General features: G+C 42.9%; 1 protein-coding gene across 1 annotated transcript in view; it reads right to left on the bottom strand.

Moving 5' to 3' along the window:
• The window catches only part of nphs1 (NPHS1 adhesion molecule, nephrin), a 44,170-nt gene extending 26,859 nt beyond the window's left edge, over positions 1-17,311 (bottom strand). The window contains 6 exon segments of the mRNA XM_068569717.1: positions 39-161; positions 3,800-3,994; positions 7,075-7,141; positions 7,144-7,170; positions 10,196-10,256; positions 17,274-17,311. Coding sequence (XP_068425818.1) covers positions 39-161; positions 3,800-3,994; positions 7,075-7,141; positions 7,144-7,170; positions 10,196-10,256; positions 17,274-17,311 — 511 coding nt within the window.
• Between the last annotated feature and the right edge of the window lie 974 nt (positions 17,312-18,285).

The raw sequence follows: 18,285 nt of genomic DNA, 5'->3' as shown, positions 1-18,285 counted from the left end.
ACACATCCCCTCTATTCACAATCCGTGGTTATGCTCACTTAAGACGTTGACCCAGGCTGTATTGGAAATGATTCCTTGACTGCTCTCAGACTGCCCCACTTGACATGTATATGAGGTTTCATCTTCCAGTTGGGCCTTCTCAATCTGAAGATGATACTGCCCTGGAGAAGAGAGGGAGAGATTATTCAGACACATTATCTTGTGATAATTGTAACAAATAACAAAGAAGAAAAGCCCGTGTAGTTTTCTTCTCTCCTCTTCTTTGAACACTCCTTGTTCAGAATTGTTGCATTTGTATTTATAAGACCTCGTGTGTGCCTTTCTTCTGTGTTGATTCCAGAGTGTCTATTATAGGTCGTTTTCAATGTGTGAAATGGGAACATTAACAATAAAAGCAATTTATACAATGACAGTCTGGCACTCCAATTCAATACGGTAATATGCCCTACTACTGGCGTTTGGGTATTTGATTTGATTGTAAACAGACTATTTTTGTATTTCTGGAAAATGGAAACATCTCACTTGCTGATAATCTCCTGCTGGAGGCTTTTCCATTGACATGCAAGTCGTTGTCTATACTCGTAGCAGAGGCATTTTGTTTCAGAATGACTTTCCAGCATGTTAAATGAAATCCAATTCCAGATTCACAATGCCGGACGAATAAACTGTCTATTAATTGACGACAGGCAGAGTCCTTCTCTCCGTAACTCTCGTCTGATAGTATGGCATGCCAACAGGGCTTGATTTGTTTGATGCGTTGCCATAACCTGTGGGTATTAGATGATGTTCAGCGTTGGTTTTCCAGCTCCTGATTCTCTGGCTCTCCGCCTACTAACATGTGCAAAATAGTATCTTGGTCTGACAACCACCCAGGCCTAAAATTGCTTGTGTCAAGTAAGCTGGCAAGATAATTAACACCAACCAGAAGCAATTTTCACATCTAAGTTATCATTGAGTGCAGAGAGAGAGATGTTGAAGTTATTAATCATATTCCTCTTTCCTGGAATTACTTACAAATAGTGCAATCAAGTTGCAGCGAGCGTAGATTTATGGTCAGGGAGATGGCGGTTGGCTGCAGCGCGATTTGCTTTTTTGTCCATTACTCTGTATTTATTTCAGCTCGGGCCTTCAACATTTTGGGATACAGTATAACTTCAGAGCCATTATGTCAGCAACAGAGCATATCTGCATTTGTGTATTGGCCTGCATAGCTACAGACACATATTTTTTCTGTAATTGGGAAAGGGAGAAACCTGCCGAATATCAATTGTTGAACTGAATTCGGAGAACCTTTTGCATTTCTCAGTCAGCAGAGTATAAATTACTTTTTTTTACTTGAAAATCAAGCAGTATTTTACAAAAAATATGCCACAAGCAAAGCTGATGTATTGTTATAGTGTGATACAAACTGAATACACATAAAGTACTATATTTTATTTCTATATGAAAACTAAGTGAAACTGTTTTTTTGCTATATATGTATTATACCTAGCATTAAAGGATATTTAAAATAAACTTGATGAAACAATTGAATTTGCAATAGTGTTGCCAGCATGTGCAAATTCATTTTGGTAGAGTTTTACTCTATTTAGTGTTCATATTTAACTCTACATAATGATATATTTACTAGAATTGGATTTCATTCTATAATCAATTTAATACAGAATTAGATTCCTTATAATTCGAATCTATATAATTACAATTAGCTTCTATAAAGAATTGAATCTAATTCCAAATAGAATTATGAATATAATTCTATAAAGAATTGGATTTAAGTCCCTTCAGCTCTCTTCCGTCCCATAAACCTTCTGCTCGTGAACCGTGGTGGACGTTGTCACGCTGTTTTTGCTCCGATAGATTTCATTTTAAATATTTGCTCCTACTCTACTGGCCACGGCTTGTAATTACGCTCCAAAATGATGAAATATTACTGCCTGAGCAGAGAATGAAGCAGCTCTCTCTCGCTGTCTGTTGTTGCTGGGCCGGCCATTCGTGCCTTTTTGTGCACGTGAGTGCACGTGAGCGTGCCTCACTGGCTTGTTCACGGCCGTGGCTCTGCCCGGTGCTCGTACGCCGTTCGAGCTGACCTAAGGCGTCTTCTCGTTAGATTTGCAGCCATCTCCTGGTCCCCCCCCGCTTTAGAAAAACACCGTTAGCTCTTTCAACACTGGCGTCGTCGTTGCACTCTGGGTGCTGGTCGAGCCGTCACACATGTGAGTCGTCGGCTCAGCTGATGCCATGTGGAGAGCCATGGAGAGGCACTCAATTCAAATTGAACACCTTTAATATGCACGTGGCTGTGGTTTAGCACTTTTTAAATGAGCACTGATATTAATTAGTTTGGCTTATGTTCGTACATACTCACATCTTGTCTGATTGACTGTCTGCCATGTATTATGATGAAATTCAACCTTGTGGCCCAACCAACGGTCTGGTGCCTTGAACAGGCTGTTCTTCTGTGTGTTGGTCTTCACAATGCACAACGTTGTGCACAAGTGCACGACAGCGTACGTCTATATACAGCGTCATTATTGCTTCCACTTGGGGAAACTAAGGGGTGCCGCATCTACTGTAAGTATATGTTGAAATCAACGCTGGCCTCTCTTGTTTTCGCGAATGTGTGATCTCGGGCTTTTTTTAAGCATCATTAAACATCACTGATGGTGACAATCAGTGGAACATGGTGGAGTATCAAGTGCAGTCAAGTGCCATCTTAAATGATTTTGCTCTTTCCTTGCAGAGTAAAGTGATTGCTTACATCATGTACCTGCACAGATGGGTAGTTTATTCATAAGTGTTTGTTTGCGTGTTTGACAGCTTGTGTGTGTTTGTGGTCCATGTGTTCATGTGTATACACTCTTATGTTGTTGTTTTTGAGGTACTAATAGGCAGTTTTTTTGTTGTTTTTTTCTTAACTTGTACCCTGCTGCAATGCTTACCGTCATTTGCTAATAAACTCTCGGCGTCAATAAGCGTGGACAACGTGTGGATGGGCGTCTATGCAGTGTTTATGCGCTGGTGGTGTCGCACACTGTGCAACAGTAAAGTGCAGCTTCTCTAGTTGCGGGCTGATCAGGAACAGATGCTCTTCTCTTACTCGGGATTGCCTTCTAATTGGCTATTACTTTTTATAGACTGTGTTGCAGATTCTGCAACACACTTTATTCCCTGCCACATTTCGCAGATTTGCTGACACCGACTCTATTGCTTTCATTTCTTTTTCGTCTTAACATGTGAGTGACAATGAGGGCTACGCGTGACAGGCTGTCGACAATCGCATCACCTTCACATTCCCAGATGCTCCCTGTATGGAGAGCCAATGTGCCATAAGGTTCCCGTAATGTCTGTGTTACTTTATTACAGCACTTTGAAGCCATAGCAACAACATCATCTCATTTACTTTTCGCCAACATCAAGCTGTATTGCTTACTGAGCTGACAGCAGTACTTCTTAATTAAAACTCTATGAGCTATGTCACAAGAACACAACGTATATATGTACTAATTTGACACCGACAGCATGTCATTGTTTTAATTTCTTTGTCACATCACACATTCATGTACCATCCCCACTTCTGACTTCATATTCTTGCCAACCAAATAGCTTTGCTTTATATTGACTCGTGTTATTTCATCTGTTTCCACTCAACTGGATCGTAAACCCATAAACTTTTTTTTGTTGACTAATTATGTCATCTTTTTAGTGGCGCTTTTATCATACAAATTCATTTATTTAGCTTGGATAGGTCCATCAAAGCCCAACAGGCCATAGACCTTATTCTGTGAGTATCCCTGTTTACCTCTCTTGGGATTTCCAATCATGCTGTAGCGCGGAAAGCCTGGCAGGCTTCTCTGTGTTCCCAGGAGGAGGCCATCTTTCACCCACTGCACAGTCCCTGAGGCCCGCAGCACCTCACACCTCAACACAGCTGTGGCTTCCATCCGCACAGTGAGGTTCCTGGGCTCAGACCTGAAGGCCTGCTGGGCCTGCGTGCCTGGAGACATGAAAAGGAAATGGAGCAGGGACGTAGTCGGAGTGGATCAGGTATAGGGGATGTGTTGGGATTTAATGTAAAGAGGTTGAGAAGACGATTAAGGGCTGAGCGTGTGTGAGGAGAGTTATTGAGCTCGAAAAAAAAGGAGTTGAGGAAAAAAAAAAAATACCATAAACATACACCACAGGGATGCAGTCTTGTGGTCTTTTGTCTGAGAAGGCACCCCATTGTGCCTGGCCACATTATTCATCTTGGCATATGTTTTATTGATGGGAGACTGCAGTGATACGGCCCTGGAAATGAGTCAATAAAGTAATTACTGCAAATTAAATCCCCTCTCGGCCGTGCAGATAGGGTATTGGGCGGAGGGAAAAAGCATGGGGTATCAGAGACCTCGTTCACCTGCATGTTTTTCTTCAGTGTCGATGTCCCACCAGCTAATTCCTCCTGGGAAGAGTAATGATTATCACTTTAATCCCTGTTGTTTGTCATAGGTGCGGCTAGCCATCCTTCAGCCAGGCTCTTAGGTGACATTCTGTTGTGCGGTGCACTTGAGTCAGGAAGGTAACCTTAGAACAAGCCACCGATGAGCTAATAACACTGGGGCTAGGATTATTAGACATAGGGTTTATGAATAAATTCAGTTCAAGGGGCCAAACACAACCGCACACTCTAATGAATGCCTAATATCTAAGCGTGACTCTCGTTTAAACAATGCCCCACAGAGAAGGCCGCCCGAGTCCGCCAGGCTGTTTGAATCTTGACCTTCATTGAAGCAACGACCAAGTTGTTTGTGAAGTGCATGCTCTGTTGCGTCTGACAACATGAGTGAGAGGCAGAGCTCTCAGATCAAGGCTGAACCAGTCACCTCACGTCAAATATGAAGGGCAAGATTGGCCATTACGGTGGATGCATGCAAACAACCAAACACAGGAGAACACTCGCATACAGTTTACATAAATGAATACTCAACAGCGGTCCACGGCGGCTTCTGGAAGCGTTTCACTGTATTATTCCGAGATACAGAGAAAACTATAAATACCATATCAAAATGTGGTGATATGACTTCTCATGTCCTGAAGTGAGATTATGTGATATTTATTTTGATTAAGAAACAGCACAAGCTTCCTCGCACAACATGATTTCAATAAGAATGGAGGGGGCCGTTGCTAAGTTCATTACATTCAGAGGTTTTGTCACTTTCGCTTTAGCCTACACTTAGAAGTGTAAGACAGTAAATGTGAATTAAGTAAGATCGTGGGGCTCTAAGTGAACTAAGTCACTTGCATTTGTGTTTCATTTAACTCGGCATCCCAACCTCAGTCTCTGGCTCATTCACAGAGGAAGGAAAATAACTCTGGATTTGGCTGTTTGTGCATTTTACAACTTTTAGGACTGGCCTGCTTTTGAGCTTGCTGTCCATCATTACTGAATCACTTTACTGACTCAATGGCTCGTCTCTGCTCAAGCTACTGTTAACCTACATTTCAGCATGTCACAGGTAAACATTTCAATCCTTTTCTAACAAAATAACAAGTTAATACTGCCTCATCTTTGCTTGCTTGTGGTCCCACTCAACCACTCTGGTCCGCCAGTCAGGCAGCGTCATGATGATGTCTCACCTGAAGTCAGTTGAAATGAAGAGGAACTCAATGTTCCAGTATCATCAATGGCTATCGTGCTGCGTTCTGCCACTCGTGACCACAAAGTTGAGTTATTTTGGGGAATTTGCTGTGATTTTGTCACTACAGCTGGCCCTCACACATTACACATATTTGACCCATTGCTGATGGAGGAATACTAATTACCGCAGGCAGACCTTTTGGAATGAACTGACTGATTGCATTCATAATACCACCGGGGTGCTGGAGCTGCTGCACCTACATCGGATGCAACTAGGCCATCATTAATTTATGTTATTAATTACAACTGTGTTTTCCTTCTATGACCTGTCAAAATGTCTGCAGTGAAATATTGATTGCCTTTCTTTATTCAACAGTGGATGTATGTGTACATGCAATTTCCCCATCCTGATTTCTACATTACGTCTTTTTCAAGATTTTCAAGAGCAGCAATTTCTTTCTAGGCAATGTTTCACATCCTCCACTTCTGTTTCACAACCTCCACGTCTTCTAGGTATACATACATCGAGGTATATATACATCTCACATGTATAAGTATTATCCAAAAGATGTCTGTTGATGCAAATGATCATTTTCAGTTAAGTCTTCCTCTCCCATCATAAGGTAGCAGTATACGTTTAAGAGTATGTTATCGACTTTATCGTCAGAACACTTAGGGTTATGATGAGTCCATGAACTCAAAGCCTGTGTACTATTCACCATGGAAACTAGTCAGGAAATACTGTGCACATAATGCCCCGTAACAGTTGGTGTTGTTCATGTTCTGTAAAAACTCGTCAATGCTGGAGGTCGGATTAGGAGGGACATACACAGTGTACACAAACTGCCATGGATAGCATACGCACGCTCACATTGGACAGATTTACCTTCAGCTTTACAACGGTCTTGTTAGAAAAGTCACTATGGTCACATGTAGCAACCCTTAGCAACATTTTAGGCAGTTTTCAGATTAAGCTATTTGCATAAAACACTAATACCCTGCGACGGGGTTGCCTTGAATAAATCTTGAATAAACAAAATGTGTTTTTCTACGTTCATAGAAAGAATGGTGCCCCTGCAAAAGAGCCCACAAAAAAGATGCAGCAGCTGGTTTCCTACTTGACAACAATGATTTTAATAGCTGGCTCGGTTCACCACCTTAATTAGCTATTTGCTCAGAGGATGAAAAAAAATAAGTGAGAGGAGAAACGTATATAAATGTTACAATAAACCCGTTGAAACTGCAGTAAATGTGGTATCTTTGATACAGTGTAAACCTTTGTGAATTGAGAAGGCGACCCAAACACAAACATAACATCCTTATTATAATACAGTGGAAATGAATTTAAGGCTTTAATTTAAGGCTTTAGTAAAGCTTGATAGCCTGAACCGGGATGGGACTTGAGAAGGCCTAAGTTAGTGTCATGATAGCTTCATGGTGATGTTTGATTCTCTTACCCCATATGAGACATAGAAAGGGTAGAGTGGAAGGAGACACCATCCATGCTGAAAAGAAGTCCATTTCACCACTGATACAACCAACCTTGGACAATCCTGAAACAAGCATGAACAAAAAAAAAAAGTATGAATGCATGAAAGAAAATGTGAGATACGCTTAACAACCTATACCTTACAAAATGAATATGAGTAGGTATATGCTTTTAGGAGGCGTTTGAATGAAGTTCAGCAGTAAAGTACAAGCCTTTAGTCATTCCGTGTTTACGTTTCAAGGTTTGACTTTCTGAAGAACATAGTATAGCTTGTGTTTGCAATACTACCTATTCCTGTTCACTTTAACATCCGATTCACAAGTCTCACAAGCGTCTGACAAACACTTGATTGCAACACAAGTGCAGCAGACTTATCTGATCAATAAATCAAACATACAATCAATCAATCAATCATTGACATGCAATGAAAACATGAAAAAGGATGGCTGAAGAACTTTCAGTGTTTGGGTGAGTTAGTTTCTTTGGCTAGTTTTATTTTCCTGATGCGTTACGATGAGAAAACTGTTTTATATGACTTGTACATTTTAATACGCGATTATTAGTTGTTATGAAGACATCTGTGGATTCTTCTGGCATTTTATCTGGTTTCTTTTAGCACAACAATTCCGGTTCAGCTGAGCAGAACAAATATGATGTCATATTTGTGATACATATGTGATAGACACCTTTTACAGCAAGTTGTTTTTACACAGCATTAATTATAGAATTAAATTAATAGAAACGAGTGGCTGCATGGAAAGCAAAACGTTCCTTCAGCATTATAGAAATTGCAACATGATCTGATAAACATCAATAATGTTAATGATATCAAACGCGTCGTGAATAGAGAGTGCCTTCTTCAGAAACACAGCATCGGACAATTCAAACAACCTTTTTAATAATTAGTGTCAGCACAGGACATGACAGTTACTGTAACGTCAGTGTCTTGTAACCATTACTCCTTCCCTATCATGTGTCAACAGTTTTAGTTGTCTGCAGATAAAACATGCGGCTGGTGGTCATATTGTGCTGTCTAGGCATGGCGACTTGTTGAGTGAAGGGGTTATTAATGCATGGTCCTTTAAAACAGTCATGCCAAAATATCTGTGTCTTTTTGCGAGGCCATTTCCAGTAGATACATGTCCGCATCATGCCATGCTCTTCATGAGAACAGCTCAGGGACAGTTTGGAATGAGGTCTGTAGGCCGTGCTGTGGGTCTGTGCTCATTGCATGTAATACTCTTCCTTATTTGACCTGGAAGAGCCCTCTGTGGATTTCAATTTTTTCTGGGGGGAAAGTTTGTAATCACTTCAATTTATCTGCTGCAGGAGTGGAACAAATAATAGTGATTTACTTAATTGAAAACTAAATATTTTCTCATCTGAATTGACAAAATGAATTGAAGGAAACAGCTTTTTGACGCATCTCCTCTCAGTCGATTAGTTGCACTCCAACAGGCTTTGATAAGAATTAACTCACACTCAATTATTTTTTTTCTTCCTCTCAAACATTTGTGTATTTCAGAGCCCCCAGTATACTCTTCGAAAACACACAAGGGCAATTATTTCCCTCTTCAATGAACAGAAATTATTTTCGGAGGTAGAAAGTGGCCATCTTCTATATCCTCTCTTTTACCGTCTCACGTAGGTAAACACAACCATTACACCCTGCCTAATGTCGACATTACCTCTCGCGTACACTTTACAGTTATCCAGTTCTTGATAAGAAGTACTGGATTTCTTTCCTCTGTCTCTAGCACAATGAAAACAGCCAGAGGTCTTCCTTTGGGATTTAGAGCTTAGGTACAGAAGGTGCAGCAAAAAAAGAATGTTTGGCCAACACAGAAAAGTTGCTGCTGGCTTCACGAGTCACCAATTTCATGGGGACTTAGACATAGTCTCTCTGATCTCCCCACATTTCCACTACCTAGTCAAACAATCACCTTTATTGCTTAGAAATGCAGCTTGCAAGAATGTTAATTGGCTAATATATGTTGTTTTTGGAATGAGAAATCTAGGACGGTTTAATAATTGTAATATGTAATTTAAAAGTTTCAAATAGTAATAGTAACAATAGATAAAAACCAGACCAAATTAAAATGTAATTTGTAAAAGACTCATATTTTATTACGGAAATGGACCCATTGCCACATCTTTTTTTGACCTTGTTCTTCAGCAGCTTCTTACAAATGCAAATTCGAAAAGTTTGATTTGAAATTTGATTTGCTTTCAGACACAGGTCTGCCAATCTCCCCGCAAGGGCATTAGAAGCAGCCGAACCATTCAGCGTGACCCCGACAGGTAGATTTTTAATGGCGTCTTTCATATCACCATCAAACGACTCAATACACTCAATCCTAGACCAATTTAACGCGAAACCCCATGAAATCAGTCAATGGGCAGAAAATGAAGTTTCCAACCCCCGTGCAGCCGTCCAACTCAGCTGTGGTCCTACATCTTAATACCGACCTAACTTCATACCGATCTCACCATGCAGTTGCCTTTGGCTCCCATTGCTGTAGCGCATAGAAGCTGCATTGTGAACCGTTACTGATTTAACACTGAACTGCTGATAAAGAGGGTTTCTAAAAGATTCAGATTAGATTATCAACAGAATCTAATTGCATCCGAATCATGGATTTTGCATTAAAACACGGCATTTGAGCGCTATGATTAAGACCTAGCTGCATGGGCGAAACAGATTAGACCTCAGTCTCGCGAATAGACTAAAATCTAACACCATCGGCTTCGTCCGGCAGATCGACGCGTCCTGTAGTAAAGTCAGGTGTTTGTGTGCTTTGCCTCCGCTCGGTTCAGCTCAAAGTGTTCAAGTTTACCGGATTACTCTGACTTCGCCGCACACACTCACACACCTGCTCTACCCTGAAAAAGTTGAGAGACAGACAGGCAAAACCTTCTTTCAAACCCCCACCAACTCAAGCACATCTGTCTGCCTGGGGTGCACAGAAAGAAAGAGAGTGAGGCAGGCAGACAGAGCGGTGGTACCGCCTTCTTAAAAAAGCTAGGTATCTTTGAATAGGTGTGTGGATTTGCATAAGAGAGAGAGAGAGAGAGAGAGCTGCTCCTACCTGTTGAGTGACGCCGAGGCTCAGCAGCGTCTTTTTGTCTTCCTGATCTACAGATGGCTCTCTGAACACAAGTGAGCAACGGAGATGTTAAAGAATGCCAATGGGACCCCCTCCTTCTCTCACTCCTTAGTCTAAGACGGAGGCAAACAGATGAAGAGAGGGAGAGAGGCGGTAGCAGAGACTGAAGAGAGAGAAGGAAGGTGTGCATACGAGAAGTATTGGTGGCGGCGGTTACAAGGGGGTCACCTGAACGGGAGAATAAATGTAAAAAAAAACAATAATAATGTCACGGCTCCCCCGAGGGATTTAGAGCAGTTTTTAATACTTTTAAGGCCACGCAGCAACAAATCGACCATTTAAAAAGTTGTTGGACCTGTTGTTTCAGCAGAATTGAATAAATAACTATAAAAGCGTAATAAAGTTGCGGTGAGCCAGTAATAGGAGCGGAGAAACAGGCCTTTAGTTTCTTTCTGTTCTGCCTCTCTGCGGAGTATTCACGAATCCCAATATTTAGCATTTCACTGTGTCGGGTTGGAAGGAGCAATGCGGCGCTCAAAGACACAGATGCAACATGGATGTCCTCACAGCTGCTAGTTTGTAACATTTATGCTCATACATAATGAATGGCAGAGAAAGTCTCCACATAACTGTATTTTCTATACGGAATACTCCTGGGGTGATCTGATCTGCTGCAGAGATGGAGACAGGCCAAAGAATTCACTTTCAGTAGTGGGATATTTCTTTTTTCTTTTTTTTTTCTTCTGAATATCACTCCCCCCCCCCTACCTTTTTGTCAATTATACACTTCCAACTGAATGGCGGCCATTCGCTCAGTGCAACATACTAAAAGCTCCTCGAGCAGGACGACTTAAAGGTCATGTTTATTTTCCACATGCATGTATTTTTCATTTGACCTGCTGATCGTCCACGCTTGTGCCATGGCTCTGTGCCGACTATATGTTCAAGTGATTTGCTCTGTATAAACATGAAAGCAGCTGAACAGCTGCATCTGTTGTTCCACGATGGGTCAGCCATGCAGTAATGACAGACCCACCGCTATACGACACAGTGCTTTGAAACTCCCACATTTGTGCAGCGGGCCATGAAGGAAGAATGATAATGACACACACCGTATAATGGCACAAATTCAAGGACTGTAACCGTATGTTGTTCATGCCGCACCGTGCCAGTGTCCAGTATCGCTTCTCTGCGTAGTGTGTGTGCATGTGTATGGGGCAGTATGAGTGAGTGTGTGTGTGTGTCTATGTGTGTGTGGCCCAGATGTTAGCAGCTGGGTTGTGTAGCCAGAGCTGGCCCCACAGACAGTCATTAAGCCCAGCAGCCCAGGGCTGGAAGGTTAATTCCCCCGCCTGGAGGAGTATGTATGTAGGTGGGAGGCAGGAGGAGAAGAGGGAGGGAGGTGGAGGATGAGGTGGAGAGGAGGCAGGGAGGGAGGGTGAGGAGGGGATGGGGGGGGGGGGGAGCAATGGGAGGCAAGGGGGCTGTGAAGCTCAGCACTGAGTTCACACAAACAGCAGCGTCAGCAAGAGTGGAGCCGCTCCACTGCCAGACGAAAGGGAGAGGAGGTAGAGAGAGAGAGAGAGAGAGAGAGAGAGAGAGAGAGAGAGAGAGAGAGAGAGAGAGAGAGAGAGAGAGAGCCGGGGCCTGACGGAGAGCCGGTGAGGGAGGGAAACGGACAAGAGGGCCCGGAGACGAATGGCGAGAGAGGGGAAAATCAGGAAAAGAGGAGGGAAATACAGTAAGAGGGTAAAAAGAATTCATGTCAGGGGGCTGGACAGGCAGAGGGTGAGATGAAGGGGACACGGACGAGCAAGGTAATGGAGCGAAAGAAACGGATGGAGGAAGGAGACAGAAAGATACTGTAAAATGGGCCGTGGAGTGATGAATAGAAGACGAGGGAGGAGCACACGGGAAGGAGGGGGGGAACGATGGGGGAGGAAGGAAGGCTGACATGAAGAGTTGTTTTGAAAACCAACAGGAAGTCTACTGACTCAGACCAGTGCAGCAGAGAAAGCAAGGAGGAAGATTAATCAAGAAAGCAATAAGCACTATGGTGGAAAGCAACACAATATGTGAAAGAGGCAAAGATGGGGTCATGTCCAGGAGATTGATTCAGAGAAAGGGTGTAGGAGTGAGACTGCATGCAATATTTCTGTGTGTGTGTGTGTGTGTTTTTGAGTTTTAGGTGCATGGTGTAGGAGGCGTGCTTAAATCATCCAGATCGCCATTAGCAATGTGGCAGCTCAGATTCTGTCACTTGTCAAAATAAAGAGGAAAAAAAAAATGCTTAATTACAAAATAGATATGACAGCTTGGAGTCAGTTAAAAATGTAGACAGGCAGAGAAATGCAACGCCCATTATGCGATCCACACCAACAAAAAAAGAGAAGCTTTAACTAGTTCAGTGCCCACAGTTCTTAGGAAGCGGTTAATTTAATGGAAAGGGGGCCTCAGTAAACCTTCAAGACTACCGAGGGCTCTCGACAAAGGCCCGCAAAATTATCTTTGTGCGTTGAGCTGGAAAGTATTACACCCACACTCTGAGCCTCGGCATTAACTACAGCCATCTGACCTGATGATCTGATTGGAGCCCTGGCTTCTGTTGCCTGCCACAGTACAGCTGCCATATCACTGATGCCTCTGTGTTCTAAATCTGTAGACAAGGTCAACATGGTTTTTTTTTCTTCTTCCCCGGGCCAATCTGGCTTCCAGTTGACCACAGGAGAAGGAGATTTCACAGACGAGCGCATGCATCACCAGAAACCATAAAGGACAATTACCACCAGCATCAAAAACATAACAGTATAGCATACAGAGATAAGAGGACTTTTCAGCATGGATTGTTGCTTAATCCGCTCAAAAGTATGCTATCGTGATGCAATCTGAATAAGGAGCTTGTGCCACTGCTGGCAAGTTTGCGAGCAGAAATTCTTAAGTTTCTGTGCTTTGGGTGAACTGTCGTGAAGCTGGAGCATGTGGACGTGGACGAGGACATGTATCGGGGTTAAGACGGATTTGGAAAAACCCAATTAAACACACCAACACACTCTTTGCTGTTCCCTTTCAATCCCCCATCTCTGTGTCCCTATGCATGTTGGCAGCCACATGTAGTTCAGAGCTGGGCGTGTGTGTGTGTGTGTGTGTTTGTCAGGATGGATGGAGGGGCTTGAGACAACCAGCTGTGATGACCAGATTGGGGAGGGATTATTCCTCAAATCTCCCCCCATTTACCTCAGCTGGCTAACAAGCTCCAACATAACCATGTTAATTCACTGATATTGCAACTTTGATTCCGCTGTTGAGAACAAACACACACCGTCGGCCAATCAATCGAGATCTTGTTGATGAGGTTGTGTACACAGATATTTGCCCAGGTGAAGTAAAACATGACACGGCTGACTGAGGGACTGGGAGAAGGTTTTCTATTAGATCCAATCTTCACCAGACTAATAAACAGCATTAGATATATAACTGATGGCTATACATAGACAGTACAAATAAATACCACTGAGTTCCTGCAAGTCTATATGATCACACCAGGGCCAAGGAAAAAGCAAAGGCGAAAAAGTACCACACTTCTATGGGAAACTAGAACAGATTCCACTGTGAAGTCATGAGGTCAGAGGCGAGACAGGATCACTGAAACAATATTATTAGGTCACCGAGGGAAGAGCAGCAGGGTCAGATAATAAGACTCAATCCGGCTGAGTGAAAATGCACGGGAGGGAAAGTGCTGACGCCTCCCTCGCTCTCGCTCATCCAATTCCCAGCGCTTTGCTCCGTGCCACTGATATTCATGCCGAGCTGTCCGTCCACGGCCCACAAACTTTAACGTTCACCGCCTCCACACCGCCCGCCCAATCTATCGGCCCGCTGTGGTGATGGACGAACGTAGATGGGAATGTAGGGGCGGGGGGGGGCAATATTGAAATTTGAGGTCAGAAAAGACAATTGGTATATCCACCGATGTGTGTCCCATTCATTCATTCAGAATCACCTCATCCATGTACAATAAATACACGCACAAACATATGTGCATGGGGTGGGGGGGAGGGGCGCACACACACACACACTCACACACACACACACACACACCAGAACATCCTATCACTAGCAATGCAATATACAGATACACAGAGCTCAGGCAATAACCTGATCCTGGTGAGATGTTATATGCTTTGACAGGCGGGGCTGAGCCACACAGCCCAGGCTGTTCTCCCAGTGTCAGTAACAAAACAGAAGGATTAGAGGATGAAACTGAGCTAAATCTGGCCGTGCTAAAAATGGGGGCAAAAAACAAGGCATGGGAAGAAACAATATTGAATGGATCCAAAGCAAGCCTTTAACAAAAGCTATTAAGCAATAAAAGGCCACTTTAATAACAAAAGCCTTGTGTTCTATTATTTATGTTCTGCTGTCCACAAACACACGCACACACACACTACACACACACACACACGTAGAACAAAAAAATGTGAATGCCCCCTACAAACAACTGCACTTCTCCAGTTTCTATGAAAGAGCCTCCAATGACTGGATTATTTCTTCCCTCAAACATCACAATAACTCTCACCGCTACAGCGTTAACTCCAGTGAGCAGGGGTCAGCAGTAATGTTCCTCTTCACCTCTCCCTCACAGTATTAGAGAGGTGAAGATTTTGCAATTTCTTTTTCCCGGGAGGACGAGATTATGTTTCATTACTGAAGGAGATCGGGCGATGCCGGTTTTCAAAAGGAGCGGTTCAACGGTACGAATTCCATTGACATTATTTGTGATTATTATCGAGCTTTTCGGCAGATTCCTGCTGGAGGAGTGTTGTCACCTCAACCTGGCACCCGAGGCAAAGCTACTATTAGGGCAGGCTCTCAATTTCGTACACAATATGCATTGAAGAGACAATATTTCCTGAAGTGAAAGCAACATTTGCAATTTGCAGCGCAGCACTTAGCCAAGTATGTTCTTTAAAATGCAGCGCTGCGGTTGCCGAGGTGGAATCACATTCGCTGTATTTATCATTAAGTGTGTTTGTTATTTTAAAGTGATGCATCTGCTTTGTGCAATAAAAAACCTTGGGCTTGAGAACGGTTGAGAAAAAGAAAGAATTTGAAATGAATGAAACTTGAGTTATTACTTGTATGGCCACAGTTACCAAAAGAAGCAAACCGTATACTGCAATGCATTTAAGAAATGGTCCATCTATATCACAGTGGCTGCAAGAGAAAAAGGCCGGCCACCTGCAAGTGTGCCTCATATTTTATCGACTTTATCTGTCACACAAAAGTGACCAACTTTTATTTTAGCTGTGCTGGCAGAAAGCTACAAGATAAAAAAAAAAAAAAAAGTCAATAGGCTACTGCAGGTTGACCTGTGCAATTACCTGCTGCAGACCAAACCATTTCATAACATGAGATGACCATACGCACAATGCAGTGCAGACAACCAGGTGAGGGAACAACCGAGGCATTATGGTGGGGAGGCGTTACATTGTGCGCTGCAGAAATGTCCATTTAAACTTCATGAATCCATTTTTGAAGGCTTAAACCATGACACTTCAACCAGTGCAATATTTATATTAATACACTGTCAACCGAATATATATATAATTTTGTATAGTTTTTTTTAATTTTTTTTACAGTTTATTATTTATAATACTTATTTTGATTTGACTATGTCTCTGTGTGCACTTTGCCCTGTGTGCTTAATCCTGCAAATTTCCCCACTGCGGGACTAATAAAGGAATATCTAATCAAATCTAATCTAATAATATAAATTTTATCGGGGCAAGAAGTGTGGATCCTTATATTTCATTCAAATAAAACTAATCACAGACCAAAATGACCTCACTTCTCAAATACGTCCTCGTACGAAAACGGCTCAAACCGGTTCTCACAGGGATAGAAGTACAGGAAGCACACCGACACACACAATCATGCCAGGATACACCTCTGCCAACAGACGGGCTTATGGTGTTGTTAAGGTGGAGTTTGACCATCCCGCCCATCCCATTTTCGGGAAAAAAATCCACTTTAATTAACATATCGAGGCTAAACCCCTTCCCTGCGAGCTGCAATCTGCCCAGTTTGAACTGAGCGACCATGGAGCCGCCATGATGAGGCTTGCCAACCCAAACACAAGGATAATCCAGTTATACCTGCTTATACAGCGGACAGCTAAAAGCACTGATCTGGCGGGATCCCTCCGAAGTGCCGTCGCTTGCATTTTGATCAAAACTAAGTGTTTTGATTGACTTATGTCATGTGGCTCAATCGGATAGAACTCTCTAAATCATTTCAGTCGCATTATTTGGCATGTGTTCCACAGCTTAAAAATATATGGACTTCTAGTTGCAGAGCATATGGCTTTCTTTCACTCTCCCCCCTGTGCCTTCTCTCACTTTCTTGCCACGCATAAAACTTAATCTCACCCCCGTCACTCTGTCCCGATCATCTAACCCTTAAACAAGCGTCATAACACTTCATCCTTCGTGAAAAAATATATTTATCTTGCTCCCTTTGCTCCCAACACATTCTCGCACTTCTATTGCCCTGCTTCTGAGTATCTATTTTGATCTGAAGGTGTCACAGGAGCAATAGCAGGGCGACTGTGGTTCCCTCCATCTGCAGACTCACAACCCCCAGAGGAGCGCCAGGGAAAGTTGAACGGGCCAACAGATGGAGGCTTTTGTGCGAGGGAGAGTGTGTGTGTGTGTGTGTGTGTGTGGCGGCACTGCGGGCAGAAGACACAGGGATTTGTGAGAGTGTGTGTGTGTGTGTGCACGTGTGTATATGAAGTCTACACTTGTTTTTGTGCACGTGCAAGTATGTTTTGTGTTTGTGCCTTTGTGTTTGTGTGCAGCCCCCCCCCCCCTCCCCTCCCTCCTGGTGTTTAACACAAGATGTTTGAAATCTGTTGGCCTGACAGCGTGTCACAAGGCTGCTGGGTTAATAGAGTCTCCTGGAATGTCCTCTCCTGCAGTTTTAATGAACCTCAAGCCAAAAGGCCTAATGAAGCGTGCTCCGTTTACCAAAACAGTCCCTCGGCTTGACCTCCCCTGACCCGCAACACTCCCGCGCCACTTGAGGGTGGGTCTCCATGGTGACCGGCCGAAAGAGTCTGCTGGGCCAAAGTTGTCAAAGGGACAAAGGAGGGAGCCGACTTGGGGAAAAGCAAGCGGCCAAGACAAAGGATGTCTGCACATGTGGCGGCATACGTTGAAAGTTAAAAGTGCTTCCGCCAGTTTAAGATTTTTAAATGTTGCACATTTTCCATTTCTCTTTGTCATCCTGACAACAACAACAAAAAAAGGACCGGTTCGCTAAAAGCTGCAGTTTTCTGGCCTAGAAAACATTTTTCTCAACAAGCGCTTCCCCCTTGTCAGCATCCAAAAAGACACACAAGTACACACAAACAAAAGTGCACGCAGACACACTAGTTGGCCCTCGTTGCAGTTTAACTATTCTTTGTTCAAGCCGAGCGAGAGCCTCATTATTCAATAAGTTAAGACTGTAACACAGGCAGTGTGTGTGTGTATTCAAGAGGGATGCTGGTGTGTGTTTGTGTGTATGTGTGTTAAGTATGAGTTAAGGACTAATAAAGTGCACGGCACCTAATTAAACAGTCTTTGTTTATGCTCTATAGCAGTGGTATAAACTCAGCAGGCGCAGTACAGGGTGGTATGCCAGGTCGCTATGCTCTCATTTGAATAACTACAGACAAAAGCAACGAGGAAGAAGGGGGCAATCAACTTCAAAAGAAATTCTTGCTTAATTGCAAAAGTGTGAGAAACCGAGCAAAGACAAAGGAGACACGCTGATTAGAGTTGCATTGAACAGTGTTTGGAATCGTACAAAATATTTGAATCTGATTTTATTTTAAAATGTATATTGAACCTTCGGTGGAAGTGTGCTGGATAACATTTGATTTGATTACAAATGTTCCATTTTTGAGTCAAACTCAATGGGTCTCGAACGGATGTGAAATCTGTCGAGCCTTAAAATCGACTCAAGACAAACAGAAGACTGAATAACTTCCGAAGAACGTTTTTGATTTTATTTTTGCTTTCTGCTGC

This window comes from Clinocottus analis, unplaced genomic scaffold (genome assembly GCF_023055335.1).
Source record: "Clinocottus analis isolate CAN_PGR_092001 unplaced genomic scaffold, fCliAna1.0.p SCAF_9, whole genome shotgun sequence".
Lineage (NCBI taxonomy): Eukaryota > Metazoa > Chordata > Actinopteri > Perciformes > Cottidae > Clinocottus > Clinocottus analis.
This window is presented reverse-complemented; position numbering and strand designations above follow the sequence as displayed.